At 33.3% G+C, this 19,186-nt stretch overlaps 1 protein-coding gene across 3 annotated transcripts in view; it reads right to left on the bottom strand.

Annotated features, from left to right (window-relative positions):
- col18a1a (collagen type XVIII alpha 1 chain a) overlaps positions 1-19,186 on the bottom strand; it is a 99,443-nt gene that overhangs the window by 26,012 nt on the left and 54,245 nt on the right. For all 3 annotated transcript variants that reach the window (XM_051118291.1, XM_051118289.1, XM_051118290.1), the window contains 3 exons: positions 10,606-11,147; positions 7,310-7,393; positions 4,092-4,154 (listed from right to left, as the gene is read on the bottom strand). In XM_051118291.1, coding sequence (XP_050974248.1) covers positions 4,092-4,154; positions 7,310-7,393; positions 10,606-11,147 — 689 coding nt within the window. The remainder of the gene's footprint in view (positions 1-4,091; positions 4,155-7,309; positions 7,394-10,605; positions 11,148-19,186) is intronic.

Below are 19,186 nucleotides of genomic sequence, written 5' to 3'. Positions count from 1 at the left end.
CTGTTGATATTATCCAACATTGATCATTCTAATAATAAATCCGCATATTAGAATGATTTCTGAAGGATCATGTGACACTTAAGACTGGAGTAACAGCTGATAAAAATTCAGCTTTTCATCACAGGAATAAATTCTATTTTAAAGTTTGTTAAAATAAAAAACATTATTTTATATTGTAAAAACATTTTGCAATATTACTGTTTTTTTTTCTATATTTTTAATCAAATAAATGCAGCCTTGATGAGCATAAGAGACTTCTTTAAAGACTATTACAAGTCTTACTGACCCCAAACTTTTGAACGGTAGTGTATTTTTTTTTTTTTTTTTTTTTTTTTTTTAAGAAACCATGATACACTTTTTCTGTATTCTCTGATTAATAGGAAGTTCAACAGAACAGCATTTATTTTTATTTAAAATAGAAATATTTTGTAAAGATTACTTTTGAAATGTCAAAAGTACTGTCAAATTTGTACAATTTAATGTATCTTTGCTTAATAAAAAAGTAACAATTTATTTCAAAAAGACCCCAAAAGACAATTTGTTTAGCAATTTGCTTCAAAGGCGAATTTATCTTGTTTTGAAAATGTCAAAATTCTGCTTTTCTATGTTTCGTACTATTGGAAGGATTAGTTCACTTCCAGAATAAAAAATTCCTGATAATTTACTCGTCCCAGTGTCATCCAAGATGTTCATTTCTTTCTTTCTTCAGCTGAAAGGAAATTATAGCTTTTGAGGAAAACATGCCACGATTTTTCTGCATATAGTGGACTTCAATGGGGATTTGCAGGCTGAAGGTCAAAATTTCGACCTTCACGTTGAAACGTGAGGTTAGTTTTTGAAATCCACTACATAGAAAAAAAATCTTGGAATGTTTTCCTCAAAAACCTTAATTTATTTTCAACTTAAGAAAGAAAGTCATGAACATATTGGATGGGGGGCGGTAAATTATCAGCATTTTTTGTATTCTGGAGTCTAATCCTTTAAAGCCACATAAAATTACCTTTTTGTGTTCTTTTTGCTGTTTTTTTTTTTTTTTTTTTTGCAGTATAGCATAAACAACCAAAGCATATCACTTCTTAGACCTTTTGTACCTTTTCTGACACAGTTTAATTTCATTTTACTGCTTGTGTACAAACAATTTGGCCCTCTGTGACCTCAAATATTACCATGATCATCTTGAAACACTAGACAACATTCGATATGGGAAATCAAAAAAACGTGACGCTGACTGCATGGATATTTGTATACTTACACACCCTGCTCAGCCAACTGGGAGATAGATTCAGACATACAGCTAAGAGTTAACAAAGCTCCTTGAAGAAAAGCTGCCAGGGCAGGGCGATTGAAGCACGGACACAAAGAGGGCCTGACCTTGCACTTTAAACCATGTGCTGCTGAAACGGCAGAACCCACTGATGAAATAGCGGGCATCAGGTTCTAGAACACTCTGATCCTCAGATTTCACGCGGGGATTGAGAAAAAGGAGACTTCGGTGAGAGGACACAGTGTACTTTGGTGGTCGGTGTGAGGGGATGCTGACAGCATGTATTTTCGGATCAAGAGAACGAACGTCTTAGGGTATGCAGGCCATGGGTCCTGAGGTCTAAAGATAGGGGTCAGGGGTGGGCAGGTGGGGGCTGTTCGGCTAGATGAGGAGGGGCTGCTAAACATCTGCCATCACTGTGACTGCTGTGGAGAATCTCGACAGCTACTCTGTCCTTGAACACATTAGACTGAGTTATGCTGGAGGAGTTTAGGACATGAGCAGATCATAAGGCATGGAAGAATATTTCCTTGTGCAGTAAAAAAGGGGCCATTCTTTGCTGCCACATGTTTTTTGCATCATGGTCTTCCAGGAGAGCAACTTGGATCATCTCTTGGAAAGTTCTGGCTTCTTTGGATATGTAGGGCTGATACACATCCTCATTTTTGTTATAAAAGTCTAGATAAGGAGTTTTAAACCTATGATACAATAGATCCACTTAAAATTGCACTGAACATACAGCTAAAGTCAAAAGTTTACATACACCTTGCAGATTCTGCAAAATGTTCAGTATTTTACCAAAAAAAGAGGGAATAATTATTTATTATTTAGTACTGTCCTGAATAAGATATTAGTGACAGTTGTTCATGAGTCCCTTATTGGTCCTAAACAGTTAAACTGCCAGGTCCCACAAATTCTGTGGTTTTTAGCATTTTTGTGTATTTGAACCCTTTCCAACAATGACTATATGATTTTGAGATCCATCTTTTCACACTGAGGACAACTGAAGGACATACGCAACTATTACAGAAGGTTCAAATGCTTGCTAATGCTCCAGAAGGAAAAACAATAAATTAAGAGCTAGGGGTATAAACTTTTGAACAGAATGAAGATGTGTACATTTTTCTTATTTTGCCTACATATCCTTTTTTGTTTTTTCCATTTAGTACTGCCCTTCAGAAGCTACAGAAGATGCATGTTTCCCAGAAGACAAAATAAGTGAATTTTACCCTGATCTTCAAATTCCAAAAGTTTTCACCCCTTGGCTCTTAATGCATTGTGTTACTTACTAAAGCATCAGTGAAGGTTTGAAGCTTCTTTAATAGTTGCATATGAGTCCCTCAGTTGTCCTCAGTGTGAAAAGAAGGATCCCAAAATCAGTCATTGTTGGAAAGGGTTCAAATACACAAAAACACAGCTGTAGATCATTCAGGTAACAACACAGTATTAAGACTCAAGTTTATGTAAACTTTTGAACAGGGTCATTTTTTTATAAATTCAACTATTATTTTCACTTGTGCACTATATGCAATCATATTTTATGTGAAATATTGTATTCAGGTCAGTACTAAATAAAAAGTAGCATGCATTTTGTATGATCCTTCTTATTTTGGTAAAATAACATCTTGCAGATTCGGTAAGGTGTATATAAACTTTTGACCTTACATTGTTATTTTTATTTCCTTTGATGTCAAACGTCAGTGTCAAAGGAATTATATATATATATATATATGTGTGTGTGTGTGTGTGTGTGTGTGTGTGTATGTGTATGTATAAAAACAGAAATAGACCAATAATACTTGAGCATTGAAGACACTTTTTTTTTTTTTTTTTAAAGAAAATTGTACTGAAGTCAAACTTGTGTTTACCACACTGTCACAAGACTACTTCTCCCCCTCTAGATATAATAATCTCATAAAATTAGATTACACCAAGAGGCCTACACATGAGGCAGTCATGCAACACAGTTTGCAAAAATGCATGCCCACCAGGTGCCCTCTCCTCACATGCACTTTTGCACTTTCCAGCATCCAAGGAGAGTTGAACTGACTGTGAAACAAGCGTGGAAAATGTCCCAGGGGGAATGTGGCATCCATCAAAATGGATTCCATGGTAAGACAAAAGAAAGTTTACTTTACAGCGCTTCGGAATGCCATCTCTCTCTCTGTCACAGCGTGTTAAAACACGTTACGTACTGCAAAAGCAAACAAAAACTGTGTAATTTAAAATTACAAGGTTAGAAATAAATTAATACCTGCAGGCTTGGTAGCATCTGTTTAAAGATGTTAAAACAAATATATGGGCAATAAATACTTGTAAGTGAAAGGTAAAAACACTGCTAAGAAGCAGCAACCTTCCCATAAAGCACAATATACTAAAAAACCAAAAAAAATGGCTTGAATGACACTAAACTTCAGCAGTGATGAATAAACTGGTCAAAAAATAGAGATTTATGTAAGAAGATCCTTGCAGTCCACACCTATCAGCCACCTGGTTTCTTTCCATTGTAATTAGCTCTGGCAAGCTCAGACACAGGCCTCACACATCAGTAGCAAAGGGTTCATTTCAATTTCCACATGGCCTATTTCTGGATTAGTAACACAAGGCTTGGGAAGATGGGCTTTAAACATCTGGGATCGGTCTGGAGATAATGACGTTCATCCGGGACTTTCCCCCAGAAGATGAGCAAGTGCACAGCAACAGACTTGCCAGAACTCACAGGCTGCTGCTCTGGAATTAGCCGAGAACCTCGGGATCGTCATTAGACGTGGATCACAACCAGTTTACAAATGTGAGCTCAGCTTTCAGAGGAAAATAAAGGTAATACCTGAACTGGTGGTGGTCTGTCTCCATCTCCACTTGCGCCGTAATCACCCGATCCCTGTAGATTCTGAAGGAGAACGGAAAACTACATCAATTCCAATAGTGTTAACACTGAGAAAGAGTCATTTCATCACACTGTTATCTAGATGGCTGGAGGGCATGTAATACGTCATGTGTCACACTGATGGGCATTAAAGCTTTATCCTGTGGAAAACCTAACTGGAGGCGACACATACTTTTCTAGAAATGAATGGAAGTGAATTCCAAGCACTATCAGCCATAGATGGATAACAATCAGTCAACGAACTGGTTCCGTTCACGACACTGGTTCCGTTCCCAGGAAACATAACTGATAAAATATATACCTTAAAATACACTGTAGGTTGCTTTGGATACAAGCTTTTGCCAAACGCATAAATATAAATGCAAAATGATGCCGCAGCAATTCTGAGATGAGTCACCTGGGGAAGAGAGTCTAAAACTGAACACTTGCACCAGATAAGCTATTCCTTTCACACTGGTCTCATTTATAAAAGACTGCACAATAAATGACTAAAAACAAATGGTTTTAAACCTCTTGTTTGAGAATGCAGGCTAGACCTTGATTTATGCAAATGATCTCCCAGAGTACAATTTCAGTACTTTTCACCTCGCTGCATTAGCCAATCTTTGGATTAATCACCCATTTTAGAACCGCTTAACTTTCAATAGTGTGTGTAGCTGTAATGTGAAGCATTTATGTAGCTATTTCTCATTTCCCAGTTAGCTCAGAGGCAAAGCTGAGACATTATTAAGGCATGACACATGAGTGAAAATGATTATTTCACTTAGGGTGTTTTTAGACCTGTAGATGGTTTGCTTGGTTGCAAAAAAGAACCTACACTGTTACAATGTTGCATTTTCTTTTTGGCTCAGCTTGAGTATTTCAAGTTATAGGTGACCCTGGACCACAAAACCAGGCGTAAGTTGCACGGATATATTTGTAGCAATAGCCAAAAATACATTGTATGGGTCAAAATGATCAAAATGATTTTTCTTTTATGCCAAAAATAATTAGGATATTAGGTAAAGATCATGTTCCATGAAGATATTTCATAAATTTCCTACCATAAATATATCAAAACGTAATTTTTGATTAGTAATATTTATTGCTAAGAACTTCATTTGGACAACTGTAAAGGTCATTTTCTTAATATTTTTATGTCTTTGCACCCTCAGATTTCGGATATTCAAATAGTTGTGTCTTCGACAAATACTGCCCTATCCTAACAAACCATACATCAGTGGAAAGCTTATTTATTCAGCTTTCAGATGATTTATAAATCTTAATTAAAAGAAATTGACACTTATGACTAGTTTTGTGGTCTACATTTTGTGACCACATGTAGTCAAGAAATATCACACAAGAAAGAGTGCAGTTTTGGCCCGAATATCATCACAAATGTCATATTGTTAATATTTTGAGTTAAATTTTATTCTCTGATTCAATTTTTTTGTCAGTGAAAACTTCAAAACAAAACCACAGAAGAACTGTTTGGTCTCTCCAAGCAACACAGAGCAATGCTTCGCTATTAAGTGAATCGGTGTTTTGAACAAATCAATTTAATAACTGAAATAGTGACTGAAGGAATCCGACGTTTAAATGAATCATTTGAATGAATGACTCAACCCATATTTAAAGGGACAGTTCACCCAAAAATGAAAATTACCCCCTGATTAACTCACCCTCAAGCCAAGGTGTATTTGACTTTATTCTTTTCAGACGAATACAATCCTGACTCTTCCAAGCTTTATAATGGCAGTGAATGGGTGTTGAGTTTTTGTCCAATAAAGTGCATCCATCCATCAAAGAAAGTGTTCTACAAGGCTCTGGACGGTTAATAAAAGCCTTCTGAAGTGAAATGATGCATTTCTGTGAGAAAAATATCCATATTTAACTTTATAAACCATAATCTCTAGCTTCTGATAACTGTTGTATGAGCATTTACGAGAGACTGGCGTTCCAGCAGATGACATAGGCGAATGCAGTGACGAACACGGTAGTGCAAAATGAGGATTTGTGAAGAAAAATGTCAGAGGATTTCGATATAAACCAAGAAGAGACTGGCTTTTATTTTGCTTCAAACTAAATTTGGTTCTCACGAAACTAGCGTATTCACACCGGAGCTTACGTTACGTCCTACGTCATCCACTGGAAGCCACTCTCACGTGAACGCAGGTACTTTACACCAGTTAGAATTAGCTAGAGATTATGGTTCATAGTTTTAAATCTGGATATATTTCTTACATAAACTCATCGATTCATTTTAGAAGGCCTTTATTAAAGAAGTCCACTTCCAGAACAAAAATTTACAGATAATTTACTCACCCCCTTGCCATCCAAGATTGTCTTTCTTTCTTCAGTCGATAAGAAATTATGTTTCTTGAGGAAAACTTTCCAGAATTTTTCTCCATATAGTGGACTTCAATGGTGCTTCAAAGTTTCCAAAATGCAGTTTAAATGTGGCTTCAAAGGGCTCTAAATGATCCCAAGAAGAAGGGTCTTATCTAGCAAAACTGCAGTCTGTATAATCCAGGTCAATACAGTTAGGGTATGTCGAAAAACTCCCATCAACTTTTTTTTTTTTCAACATAATTTCTTATTGACTGAAGAAAGACATGAACATCCTGGATGACAAGGGGTGAGTAAGTTATCTGCAAATTTTCGTTCTGGAAGTGGATTTCTCCTTTAACCCCCGGGAGCCATGTGGAGCAGATTTTATGATGGATGGATGCACTTTATTATAAAGCTTGGAAGAGCCTGGATATTTCTTTATAAAACTCTGACTGTATTCATCTGAAAGAAGAAAGTCATATACACCTAGGATGGCTTGAATGTGAGTAAATCACAGGGAAATTTTCATTTTTGGGTGAGCTATCCCTTTAAAGTATCAATTCATTTTTTTAAAAATGAAATTAGTTTAAGGGGCCAAATATTACATCATAGTGAAAGCATTAATTTCTGTCACCGCTGTGGTTTAACCACTGCACAGAATAGAAAAGTTCAGAAGTCAGTCGTCCATGACAGGCCTAAACCGGCCAATGTAACAGCACAAAAACACAGCAAATTATCACTACCAACAAATTCCCAGAAAATACTGAGATATACTGGGCCAAATGAGCCAGCTGTTTAAAGGCCCTTAGATACTCTTATTTTAGTAGCTCATGTGCTTTAAGTCTTACCGCATCAAAGTCATCCTCATCTTCCTCACAGTGCCGCTCAGCCGCCCCAGGGTCTTTCAACACCCTTATATCGCCGATAACACCCTAGAACAAACACACACACAGGTTAGCGAGCTTATTTTGACAACCATGGCAGGTGTGGAGACATACAGTCCATACTGTAGGGCAGCTGCTCATTAGAAACTGAATCCACTGCGCTTTTTTCATGCCACTTCCTTCCACGGCAAAAAAGCTGGCAGTCAGATAACAATGTGTGCCTGATATCTTACTTTTCAAACACATGGCTATCTGTCTCCGTGTGGGATTTCCTTTTCATCTGCAGCACAGACGTTGATAACATTCAATACAATCCACCAAGCAACACATTTCTATATTCAATGGCTGACGTAAATATCTCATTACACGGACAGCACATCCAAAATATGATAATTCACCCATTGTTAATTCAATTTCATGTTTTTCCAAAGCTATAACTTGCTTTAGTTTGTGGAAGACAAAAGAAGATGTTTAGCATAATGTTGATGCTGCTCTTTTCCAAACAATAAAAACAAATGGGGTCTCCTAAAGCTATATGATAACTTTGAAGAGTAAAAGAACAACATTTAAGTCATTATTCACTAATAAGGTGGCAAATGTTAATATGCACAACTTCATATCACATAATTGAGATTTCAAAGCAGCTTTAAGGGTACTTAGGGTTGATAACCATTCATTATCATTAGGAGCATCATGAACATTCAAACAGCTCCTTTTGTGGCCAACAAAGAAAGAAAATCATACCAGTTTGGAGCAATATGAGGATACGTAATTGATTACAGAGTGTCATTTTTGTGTAAGCTATCATTTTAAGTTGATCTATTCAAGACTCCTTTATTTGGACTAATAGAAATAATGGGTAAGTTGCTGGTAAGATCTGACAGGACTTCCCCTCTCGTGTCTCAAGAGCTAAGGTCAAAGGTTTAGGAGCAGAATGCAGTGAAGGAAGCTTTATGATGTCTTAATTGCCCTTTTGTTTCACACTGTGACCTGGCCCAACACGGGGTCAGATTTACAGACCTGATCGCCCCACAGTTCTGCAGATAAGCACATGGTCTAAATGAGACAGATGAAATAGCAATCATATCCTGCTTAATCAGGTCTGTAATTATGATGGCCATCTCCTTATGGTGGAGTTCTCACAGGAAATGGAAGCCACATGAAACAAGGAGCCATACTGAACTGAACAAGATCCATCTGCTTTTGAGTGGCCATTATGAGCTCTGGGAAATGTGAGACATTTCTGCTGCCTCAGTTGCCTCACTATGGTTATTGAACAACATGCTTGAAAGCGCTAGCATAACTGGTGGACACAAGGCAGGGCATTCAATCACATCACTTAACAGAACAGTTAGGCTGCTTTAGTAGCACAGCAGCTGGTGAAGAATCTGTTGGCCTGCTAAGCTACAAGCTGTTCTTGCTAATTATTTTTGTATATAAACTGTAAATTGTAAATATATTGTAAATTGTATTTTAGAATCTAAAATATAATTTAAAATATATTTACAATTTACAGTGTATATATATATATATATATATATATACATACATACATACACACATATATTTTTATTTATTTATTTATTTATTGAATTTATGTTATTTATAAATTTATGTTTTATTTATAAATTTTATTTTTATTTATAAAGATTTATAAATGTATATATATTAGGGCTGGCAAACAATTAATCGCGATAAAATTGCATACAAAATAAAAGTTTGAGTTTGCCTTATATATGTGTGTGTACTATGTGTAATTATTATGTATATATAAATACAAGCACATTCATGTATATATTTAAGAAATATTAATATTAATATAAGTATATGTATTTATTAGAATTTTTATAGAATTTATATTATATATAAATAAAAATATTTTGTACATAACATATTTCTCTTGAATATATACATTAATTTGTGTGTATTTATATATACATAATAATTACACACAGTACACACATATATTAAGCAAACTCAAACTTTTATTTTGTATGCCATTAATCACGAGTAATTGTTTGACAGCCCTAATATATATTGTAAATAAATGTAATCTATTTCCTTTACATTTTTATTTCTTTAATTATTATTAATTCCTTGTTGTAATGATTTAATAAAAACTCAAGATAACTCCAGAAAGTTCTTAAAATCAGAAGGGGGGTTTTTTTTTTTTGTTTTTTTTTTTTTTTGGTGGGGGGACAAATATAAGTAAAGCCTCTAAATATTAAATTTAAAATAAATATCAATATCAAATTTCAATATCAAATTTAAAATAAAACGACCATCGAGGAAGGAAGGAAGAAGTAGGCAATAAATTACATTAAATACACAAAATTAAATTACATTTTTAAATAAACATAAAAATAATATATAACATTTAGAAAATAAACAATCTATTTTTATTTAGTTATTTATAAATATAATTTAAATAAATAAATAGGCCATTTATTTACATAAAAATTAAATTACATTAAAATAAACAAATATATACATTAAATATTAAGTATAAAAAAACGAAATATTAAATTTAAATATTTAAATATTAAATAAAAATAAAATTAAATAAATAATAAAAAATAATACACAAATATAATTTGATAAAAGAATAAATAAAATAAAACGAAACAAATAAATAAATAAATAAATAATATTTTGCATTAACTTATATAACATTAAATAAAATAAAATAAATAAATAATAACAAATAATATTCAACATAATTTGATAAAGAGCATAAATAAAATAAAACCAAACAAAACAAAACACACACACAAAAAATAAAATAAATTTGCATTAACTGATATAACGTTAAATAAAATTAAATAAATAAATAATATACAAATATAATTTGATAAAAAGGATAAATCTAATTAAACCTAAATAAATAAAAAATAAATAAAATAAAATAAGCTCACATCTGACCTAATACGGGGGAAGAACAGGGCAGCAGCCTTGTTTTCACTGATCTGAGATCAAGCTGTGGGGTCAGCCGCTGGACAGTTCCACACAAAATTAGCAGTACGTAATTGCTCCCCTGTGGTTTTTTAAAGCAATTAACTACTCCAACAAGAAAGGATGAGTAGACTATTTTACAACAAGAGAATGTTTGTTGTGTTCAAACAGGCTAATTTGAGCAATCAAATTATGCAGGAGTCACTCAAGCACAGAGATTGTTATTGCACTTTCCCTTTTCTGGCCTAAGATTTGACTTGTTTTCACTGGGATATCACAATATGAAAGCATGGACTGTGTATACATACCAAAAATTTATCAGGGTCTGCTCCACTGGCATGACCAACAAACACTCCAGCCCCGGCATCCAAGTCCATATCATCTGGAGACCGCTCAAAATTGATGACCTGAGGATCTGAGTCACAGTTGAAGTAGAGGGAAACATGCTCATTCAAAACACTGATGGAAAACCGGGTCCAGGTATTCAGCATGGAGGGCACGGAGAATCTGACCGCCTCGTATGAGCTCTGTGAGTCAGGCTCGGTGTAGTAGAAAATGATATATTGCTTGCCCTTCTCCACTGCTGAAAGCTTCACACCAACATACATGATGTTCTGAGTTGGGTCAGTAATGGAAAAGATGACTCCAGGCTTGGTGGACGTGGGTTTTATATTGAAGATGAGGGAGAAATCACGGAAAAATGGGTTTGGTAGGTGGGCCGCAGCTGACTGACCCACATTGGAGCTTTGGCCAAACACATAGCCGGGGCTGTTATCTTGGTCAAAGACTTTGGAGACGCCATCAGGTGGAGGATCACCAATTAACTGCAACAGCGACACTCCACTTTCTTCTGTGGAAGGAAAGGAAGAGAATATAAATTGGTTTTACAAAGGACAACACACAAGTGAATAATCAGGGATAGGCAGCAAGCTGGGACTAGGTTAAAAAGCACTTTATTAGTCTGCTCAAACATGTATTGTAGATGAAGTGCTCAACATTGACAGCTGTGAGGGGAAATTAAAGGGGGTGTTTTGACTTTAAGAGTCAAACACTGTGAGAAAGTATTATTTTTAATTTAATTTATTTAATTTAAACTAAATTAAATTAAAAATATTACTTTACAGTGTATATATAAACAAAACTAAGACAGCTGGGTGAGATCATGGGACTTTAATAACTATGGATGGAAACCTAATTTCAATAAAATAAACACTTCTCAAAAAATAAATAATAAATAAATATGAATTTATAAAATAAAATAAATATGAACTTATAAAAAAAAAAATAAAATAAAATAAAATAAAATAAAATAAAATAAAATGAAATAAAATGAGATCACAAGACCTTAAAAATTATGGATGAATAGTTCAATAAAATAAATCTCAAAAACAAAACAAAACAAAAAACAAAAAACAAAAAACAAAACAAAGATCACAAGATTTTAAGAACTGGATGGAAAACTAATTTAAATAAACTAAAACTAATTTCAATAAAAATAAATAAAAAAATAAAATAACAAATAAAAGATCATGAGACTTTAAGAACTGGATGGAAACCTAATTTCAATCAAATAAACTCTTATGAAAAATTAATATAAAATATAATATAATATAATATAATATAATATAATATAATATTAAATGTTAAAAATATTACTAAAAAATATCAAACTAAGACAGCTGGGTGAAAACATGAAACTTTAAGAACTGGTTGGAAACCTAATTTCAATCAAATAAACTCTTCTCAAAAATTAATATAATATAATATAATATAATATAATATAATATAATATAATATAATATAATATAATATAATATATTATATTATATTATAATATAATATAATAAGTTATTAAATTAAATGTTAAAAATATTACTAAAAAATATCAAACTAAGACAGCTGGGTGAAATCATGAGACTTTAAGAACCATGGATGGAAACCTAATTTCAATAAAAATTACACTTCTCAAAAAAAAAAAAAAAAAAAAAAAAAAAAAAAAAAAAAATGGAAAACTAATTTCAATAAAATAAACACTTCTCAAAAATACAACTAAATAAAATAAAGTAATTACCTTATAGTGCATATAAAGAGTTCCAATGCAAAAGCCTCTAAAAGCCATCTGAGCCAAATGAGATGATGATACTGAGTGAATACTCTTCACAAATAGTATATGTTCATCAAATACTTTCACTTTAAATGCGCTAAATCCCAACCTCAACCCATTCAGAAGTACCAGTACTGACATAGAAACCTATACATAGTAGCCAGAAAGAAATGCTAATTTTAAAGAAAATGTCAGATATATTTAGAGGCTTTTACATCTGAACTCTCATACATAAATCAAACTCAAATTGCTGGGTGAGATCATGAGACTTTAAGAATGGTCGGAAACCTTCAATCTCTTGCTAATTTCACTCAGCACAGACATATTTAGCTAGCTGTGAAGATAAGCTAGACATGGAAACATCACAGCCTCCATGTGCTGACATGTCATGAAGAGGAGGGAAAGGTGTGAGGTTACAGCTGGACAGCTTAAGACCCTTCCTGCCTACATACACACACACACACCACATCCTTTGGGCAATTCTGCTTTTTTAAATATAGAAATGCAGTGTTTCTTATCAAAACTCTCCTCCTGTTTCTATCATATGGAAGGTGATTTTTGTTTTGTCAAAACAAACGAAACAGCATGAAACGAAAGCCAAAACCAAACAAAACACTAAATAACATACGTGTTTATTGTAAATGTTTTGTAAATGTTAATACAAACATTAAGTATGATGTCAACTTGCAGAACTTTGAGCTGCTTTCATGCTGAAAACTAAGTCTTTTGAACTATGACTTGACTTTGTAAACGCTCTGCAAAAAGCTAGCAAGTATAGCTCACGAGCACATGGTCTTATTTATCAAACAAGGATCAAAGTCCTTTAGGGGCTTACATATTCATCATTAAGCTCCTCAGATGGTGCTTTTGTTATGAGTTGAAACAAAATACTTCTTGCCTTTGTTGCACATGAAAGGATTAGAAAAGAAAACACACCTTACATATGGTTTTTGGAGTGACGTGTATTTTTAGTGGGTAATGGTTTGAGAACCTAATCTTTGGGTTGATTTAACTAGCCACTCTTCCGAGTTTCACTATTCAAAGAGTCAACCGTGTCTTTAGATCATGACAGGATAATGACAAGCTTAAAAGAGGAGGAGCTTTTGGAGCTTACCTTGCATTCCTGCACATGTTCAGGTGCTGTTGTGTAAACAGTGGACATGCTAAACCAGCGTTCAATGGCTAATGGCCACTTCAATACGAGACTGACGTTTTCGGAGACATGTCGGGCTTGTGAAAATCACTTTAGGGAAACCAGAATCCCGGACTTTTGCTTTTCTGACAGCAGGCAATAAATTCTAGTTGCAGAATCCAGATGTGTGTCGGGATAGAATGGGACTTACAGAAGCCCCTGAGGACATGTGTGTCTGCTCTTGTATATGAATACGACAAACCAGACATTTGACACTAATGACTATCATAATAGACTTGCAAAATTTTTGCAAATGAAAAGTGCTTCCATTTTTGACAGCAGCATCATTACTTGATCAAGCTGAATAAATTACATAATTTTAATGCCAATTGATGCAACAGATTTACTGATGCATGACATATTTCAGAGTGAAACAGGGTATTTATAGACAAGGGGTGGGGGGGGTCATTTTAATTAATTTATTTTATTTTTTGGGATTTGTCTGGATTGTTGAAAACAAACTGTTACATAACAGAAATTGTATATATATATATAGATTGAAACGGTATTTATTAAGAAGGGGAAGGAATTTTCATTTTAATTAATTTTTTTTTATTTTTGGGGATTTGTCTGGATTGTTAATATTAAAAAAAATAATTATGCTACATACCAAAAATTGTACATATTTAAAAATGTATAACATTTTATAATTTAAAACATATATAAGATAATATACACTAGTCAAAAGTTCTTGAACAGTAAGATTTTTTATGTTTTTTTAAAGAAGTCTCTTCTGCTCACCAAGCCTGCATTTATTTATTCAGCAAAAACAGTACAATTCTGAAATATTTTTACTGTTTAAAACAACTGTTTCCTATTTGAATATATTTTAAAATGTAATTTATTCCTGTGCTCAAATGTAAATTTTCAGCATCATTACTCCAGTGTCACATGATCCTTCAGAAATCATTCTAATCATTCCAAGAAACATTATTATTATTATTATTATTATTATTATTATTATTATTATTAAAAACAGTTGAGTACATTTTTTTCATGATTCTTTGATGAATAGAAATATCCAAAGATCAGCATTTATCTGAAATTAAATGTTTTTGTAACACTATACAATTCAAATGCTTGAGGTCAGTATAATTTTTTTTTAAATCAGAAAGAAAAATCATAGAAATTAGGATGCTTTAAATCGTTCAAAAGTGATGATAAAGACATTTATAATTTTTCAAAAGATTTCTATTTCAAATAAATTTTGTTCTTCTGAATTTTCTATTCATTAAAGAAACCTGAAAAAAATATATTCAGCTGTTTTCAATATAATAATAACAACAATAATAAATGTTTTTGAGCAGCAACTCAGGATATCAGAATGATTTCTGAAGGATCATGTGACTGGAGTAATGATGCTAAAATTCAGCTTTGAAATCACAGGAATAAATTACATTTTAAAATATATTTAAATAGAAAACAGCTATTTTAAATAGTAAAAATCTTTCAAAATTTTACTGTTTTTGCTGTACTTTGGATCAAATAAATGCAGGCTTCATGAGCAGAAGAGACTTTAAAAAGCATTAAAAATCTTACTGTTCAAAAACTTTTGACTGGTAGTATATATATATATATATATATTTTTTTTTTTTAAATAAAAAAAACTACATTTATGAAAATTAAAAATGAGACAAACACAATGCAATGCAAATGTAAATTTGAACATTTTGAACATGCACAAGTTGAACATTTGGCAAAAACATTTACTTGTTCTGTATCAGTTAGTTGATTTAATCTTGTACAAGACACTAAAAGAACTAGTTTTACATGTGTGTCTATTAACTTCTTTCCATGTCACACTGCTGATGACCTGTAGCATTCACATGTTCACCAAACAAGCCATCCTTGACATCAATATGCGTCAATGTTTTACTACCTCATTGCAACCTAGTAAAGATCTCAAAGGGCCACCTCGTTAGAGTTAAATATTAGCACTTTAATTAAAGTGCCTGTTTATTGATCCATAGTGTTCTTCACTTCTATGAAACTAAATAGGCAGGTTAAACCGTACATGAAAGCTACTGCAGGTGCTAAAACAGCCCTTCTGGGTGGATTTATTACAGAAAACGTAAATGTGTTGTTAAACTTCAAGCCTCTTACACATTTAAAGTCAAAAAATGACTTCGGGGGGCTCATGATAAATGCATAGGTCCTGATTATAGCTGACAAGAGGCAGAGTCAACATGCTGACAGAAGAGTATACAGGGCATATCTAAATGACAAATGGACCTATAAACCAGTGAAGAACCGGTGAAAACTGCTACATTTTCACATCACATCAATCAAACATGAATCAAACTAAAGTTCAATTGAAGCAAGCAAGTTTTAACCTTCTGTTTAAGGCCATTTCCTTGAGTTTTAGCTTTAAGTTAGATTAGTTTACACAAGTTTGTCACTTTAATCTGCTGCTGCCGCAGAATGTAATTTCCAATCAAGCACTTTAAATAAGATGTGAGCTCTAATCAGTTTAATCCTCAATGTCATTCGCCAATCTTGCACTTTGCAGCTTGAATATGAAGCATGATCACTTTTAAGTCAAACGTCAGCAATCAAACATCACATCTGACCTAATTAAACCAAACAGGCCTGTGTTAGAGATTTGTTGACTTGTATTTTTTATGGCACACTAGAGAGCATTAAAAACTGGACCGTAATACATTTCCGTGCAATTGGAAACCTGCACAGGAACACTTACATTTCTTTAGCCAATACAATGGAAGACAGAGGTACTGTATGATCCAATTTGACATCAACACTGCCAATTTACCCCAGCAAACCCGTTTAACCTTGGAGGCGCCATAAAGGCACAAAGAACATCTCTACTAAGATTATCAACACAACACTTCCACATTTTAACTTTGTTTCTGACAGTCAAGTCATCTTGGCAATTGCAGGAATTGCCCTCTCAGTTGATCCATTACAGAATGAATTGAGCACACTGTCTATTGGCACTCAGAGACTCCATTGTTGTGGAAAAAGTCAGTGAAGGGCCTCTGACCCAATGAGAAATCTAGCACAATCGCTTCCATTTTCCCAATGAAGCCATTTTTCCCAAATCTAATAGCTCTAATCTACAGTACAAGCTTCACTGGAGTCCAGACACTACATAACCCCATTATGATCTGTGACACTATTTGAGAAAGCTTTTAGAACAGACATGGGAGGATATGAGACAAAACCGTACAGAAGATGAAAGTGTGTGCGCAGCAGTGAGAGAGAGAAACTAACTAACAGTAGTGACATTTTTAACAGAACTATTTTTTAGTACTGTGACAGCAGCTTGACTGCTTTAAAAATAAAGTCACCGTTGTACAAGCTACACTGGTGTTTAAAACATTGGGGTCATTGGAGTCAGTTTCCTTTTATTTGAAAGAAATTAATACTTTTTTTCAGTGAGGATCCATTAAATGGATCAAAAGTGACCGTAAATGCATTTAATATGTTACAAAAGATTTCTATTTCAAGAACTTTCTATGCATTAAAAATCCTGAATAGAATGTGTCATGGTTTCCACAAAAATATTAAGCACTACAACTGTTTTGACATTGATACTAAAAAGAAATGTTTATTGAGCACCAAATCAGCATATTATGGAAGCCCGAAACGGGCACCACTGAATAAAAAAATAAAAGGAATTGCAACTTTTTATCTCATTTCTCATTTATTTCATTATCTCATATCTCATTTCTCAATTCTTTTTTCAGAAGAGTTATAAAGTCAGTGAGTTATAAAGTCAGAATTGTGAGATATAAACTCAGATTTAAAATCAGATATAAAGTCAGCTCTGAAAGATATAAAGTCATAAATTTGACCTTTTTTCTCATAATTGCATGATATAAACTTGTAATTGCGAGTTATAAAGTCACAATTGCGAGTTTATATCACAATTCTGAGAAAGAAACTCGCAATTCTAAGAAATAAAATCAGAATTGTGAGAGATAAACTCACATGTTTATCTCTCGCAATTCTGACTTTATAACACGCAATTACAAGTTATTAAGTCAGAACTGTGAAAAGAACTGTGTGAGAATATAAACTCGCAATTCTAAAAACATATCAGTTTTTTTTTCTCCTGAAAACTGGACTTTATAACTCGCAATTGCAGGTTTATATCTCACCATTCTGAGAAAAAAAAAAATCAAATTTCGAGTTTTTCTCGCATTTCTGACTTTACTCGTCGCAATTGTGAGATACAAACTTGCATTTGCCAGAAAAAAATTTAACTGCAAGTTTTTCTCACAATTCTGACTTTACTTCTTGCAATTGTGAGATACAGACTCCCTTTGCGAGAAATAAAAATAGAACTGCAAGTTTTTCCCTCACATTTCTGACTTTACCTCTCGCAATTATGAGATACAAGCTCACATTTGTGAGGAAAAAACAAACTGCAAGCTTTTCTCGCAATTCTGACTTTACTTCTCGCCATTTAGAGATACAAACTCGCTTTTGCGAGGAAAAAAAAAATCGAAGTTTCTTTCACATTTCTGACTTCTCGCAATTGTGAGATACAAACTTGCATCTGCGAGAAAAAAATAGGTTTTTGTTGGAAATGTGAGTTAATATCACACAATTCTGAGAAAAAAGTCAGAATTGTGAGTTTATACCTCGCAGTTCTGACTTTACAACTTGCAATTGCGAGTTTATATTATGCAAAAAAGTCCAAATTATGAGAAAAAAGTTGCAATAACATTTTTAAACATTGCTGGAACCAGATGTCCATAGCATATTACAATAATTTCTGGGGGGAAAAAATAAAATAAAAATATATAAAGTCACACTGAAGACTGGAGTCTGCTAAAAATTCAGCTTTGTATCACAGAAATAAATTGCAATTTAAAATATATTCCAACAGAAAACAATTATTTGAAATGATATTGTAATATTCTTGAATATTTCAGAATATTACTGATTTTACTGTAACACTGATCAAAAAAACCTTGGTGCAACCTCGGTGAGCATAAAAGACTTTCAAAAAACATTTTAAAAATCACACAGACCTCAAACGGAAACACGCATTAAAGCAATACATCTCTTAATAAGTCCAATTCATTTGGACACTAAACGGACATGTCTCAAAAAACATTAAATATTAACTTTGAATCACTACGCCATAATCACTGAAAAGTATTTTACTACAAACTTGTATTTCAATTTACTACTGCCATCCTAATTTATAAATACATCACCTAAAAAGCCACTGCCCTCTAAGGACCTTTAAATTTGGTTAATTACTCTTTTAAAACTAAACTTCCAAAGGCTTTCCCTGCAAAGGGGAATTCTGATGAGGAATGCAAATACTTTAAAACAACAGACTATTAACGAGACGACGAATCAATTGTAGTTAAAGGAAGACTAGACAGTCTGTTATATATTAGCTTGTCCTTTACACAAGGCCCCAGAGCCTCACAAAAACTAACAATGGCTAGACGCTGTTACACTTAACGATCTATTGCCCCTGCCAATTTCACTTTCCAACACAAGCAACACACCTGGAATTCACTCTGTAGTCTGCGATTAAAAAAAACAAATGTTGAGTCCCTCACATGCAGCTTACATAAGAACGGTATAATTAGCATGACTCAAACCATGA

Source organism: Labeo rohita, chromosome 9 (genome assembly GCF_022985175.1).
Source record: "Labeo rohita strain BAU-BD-2019 chromosome 9, IGBB_LRoh.1.0, whole genome shotgun sequence".
Taxonomy (NCBI): domain Eukaryota; kingdom Metazoa; phylum Chordata; class Actinopteri; order Cypriniformes; family Cyprinidae; genus Labeo; species Labeo rohita.
This window is presented reverse-complemented; position numbering and strand designations above follow the sequence as displayed.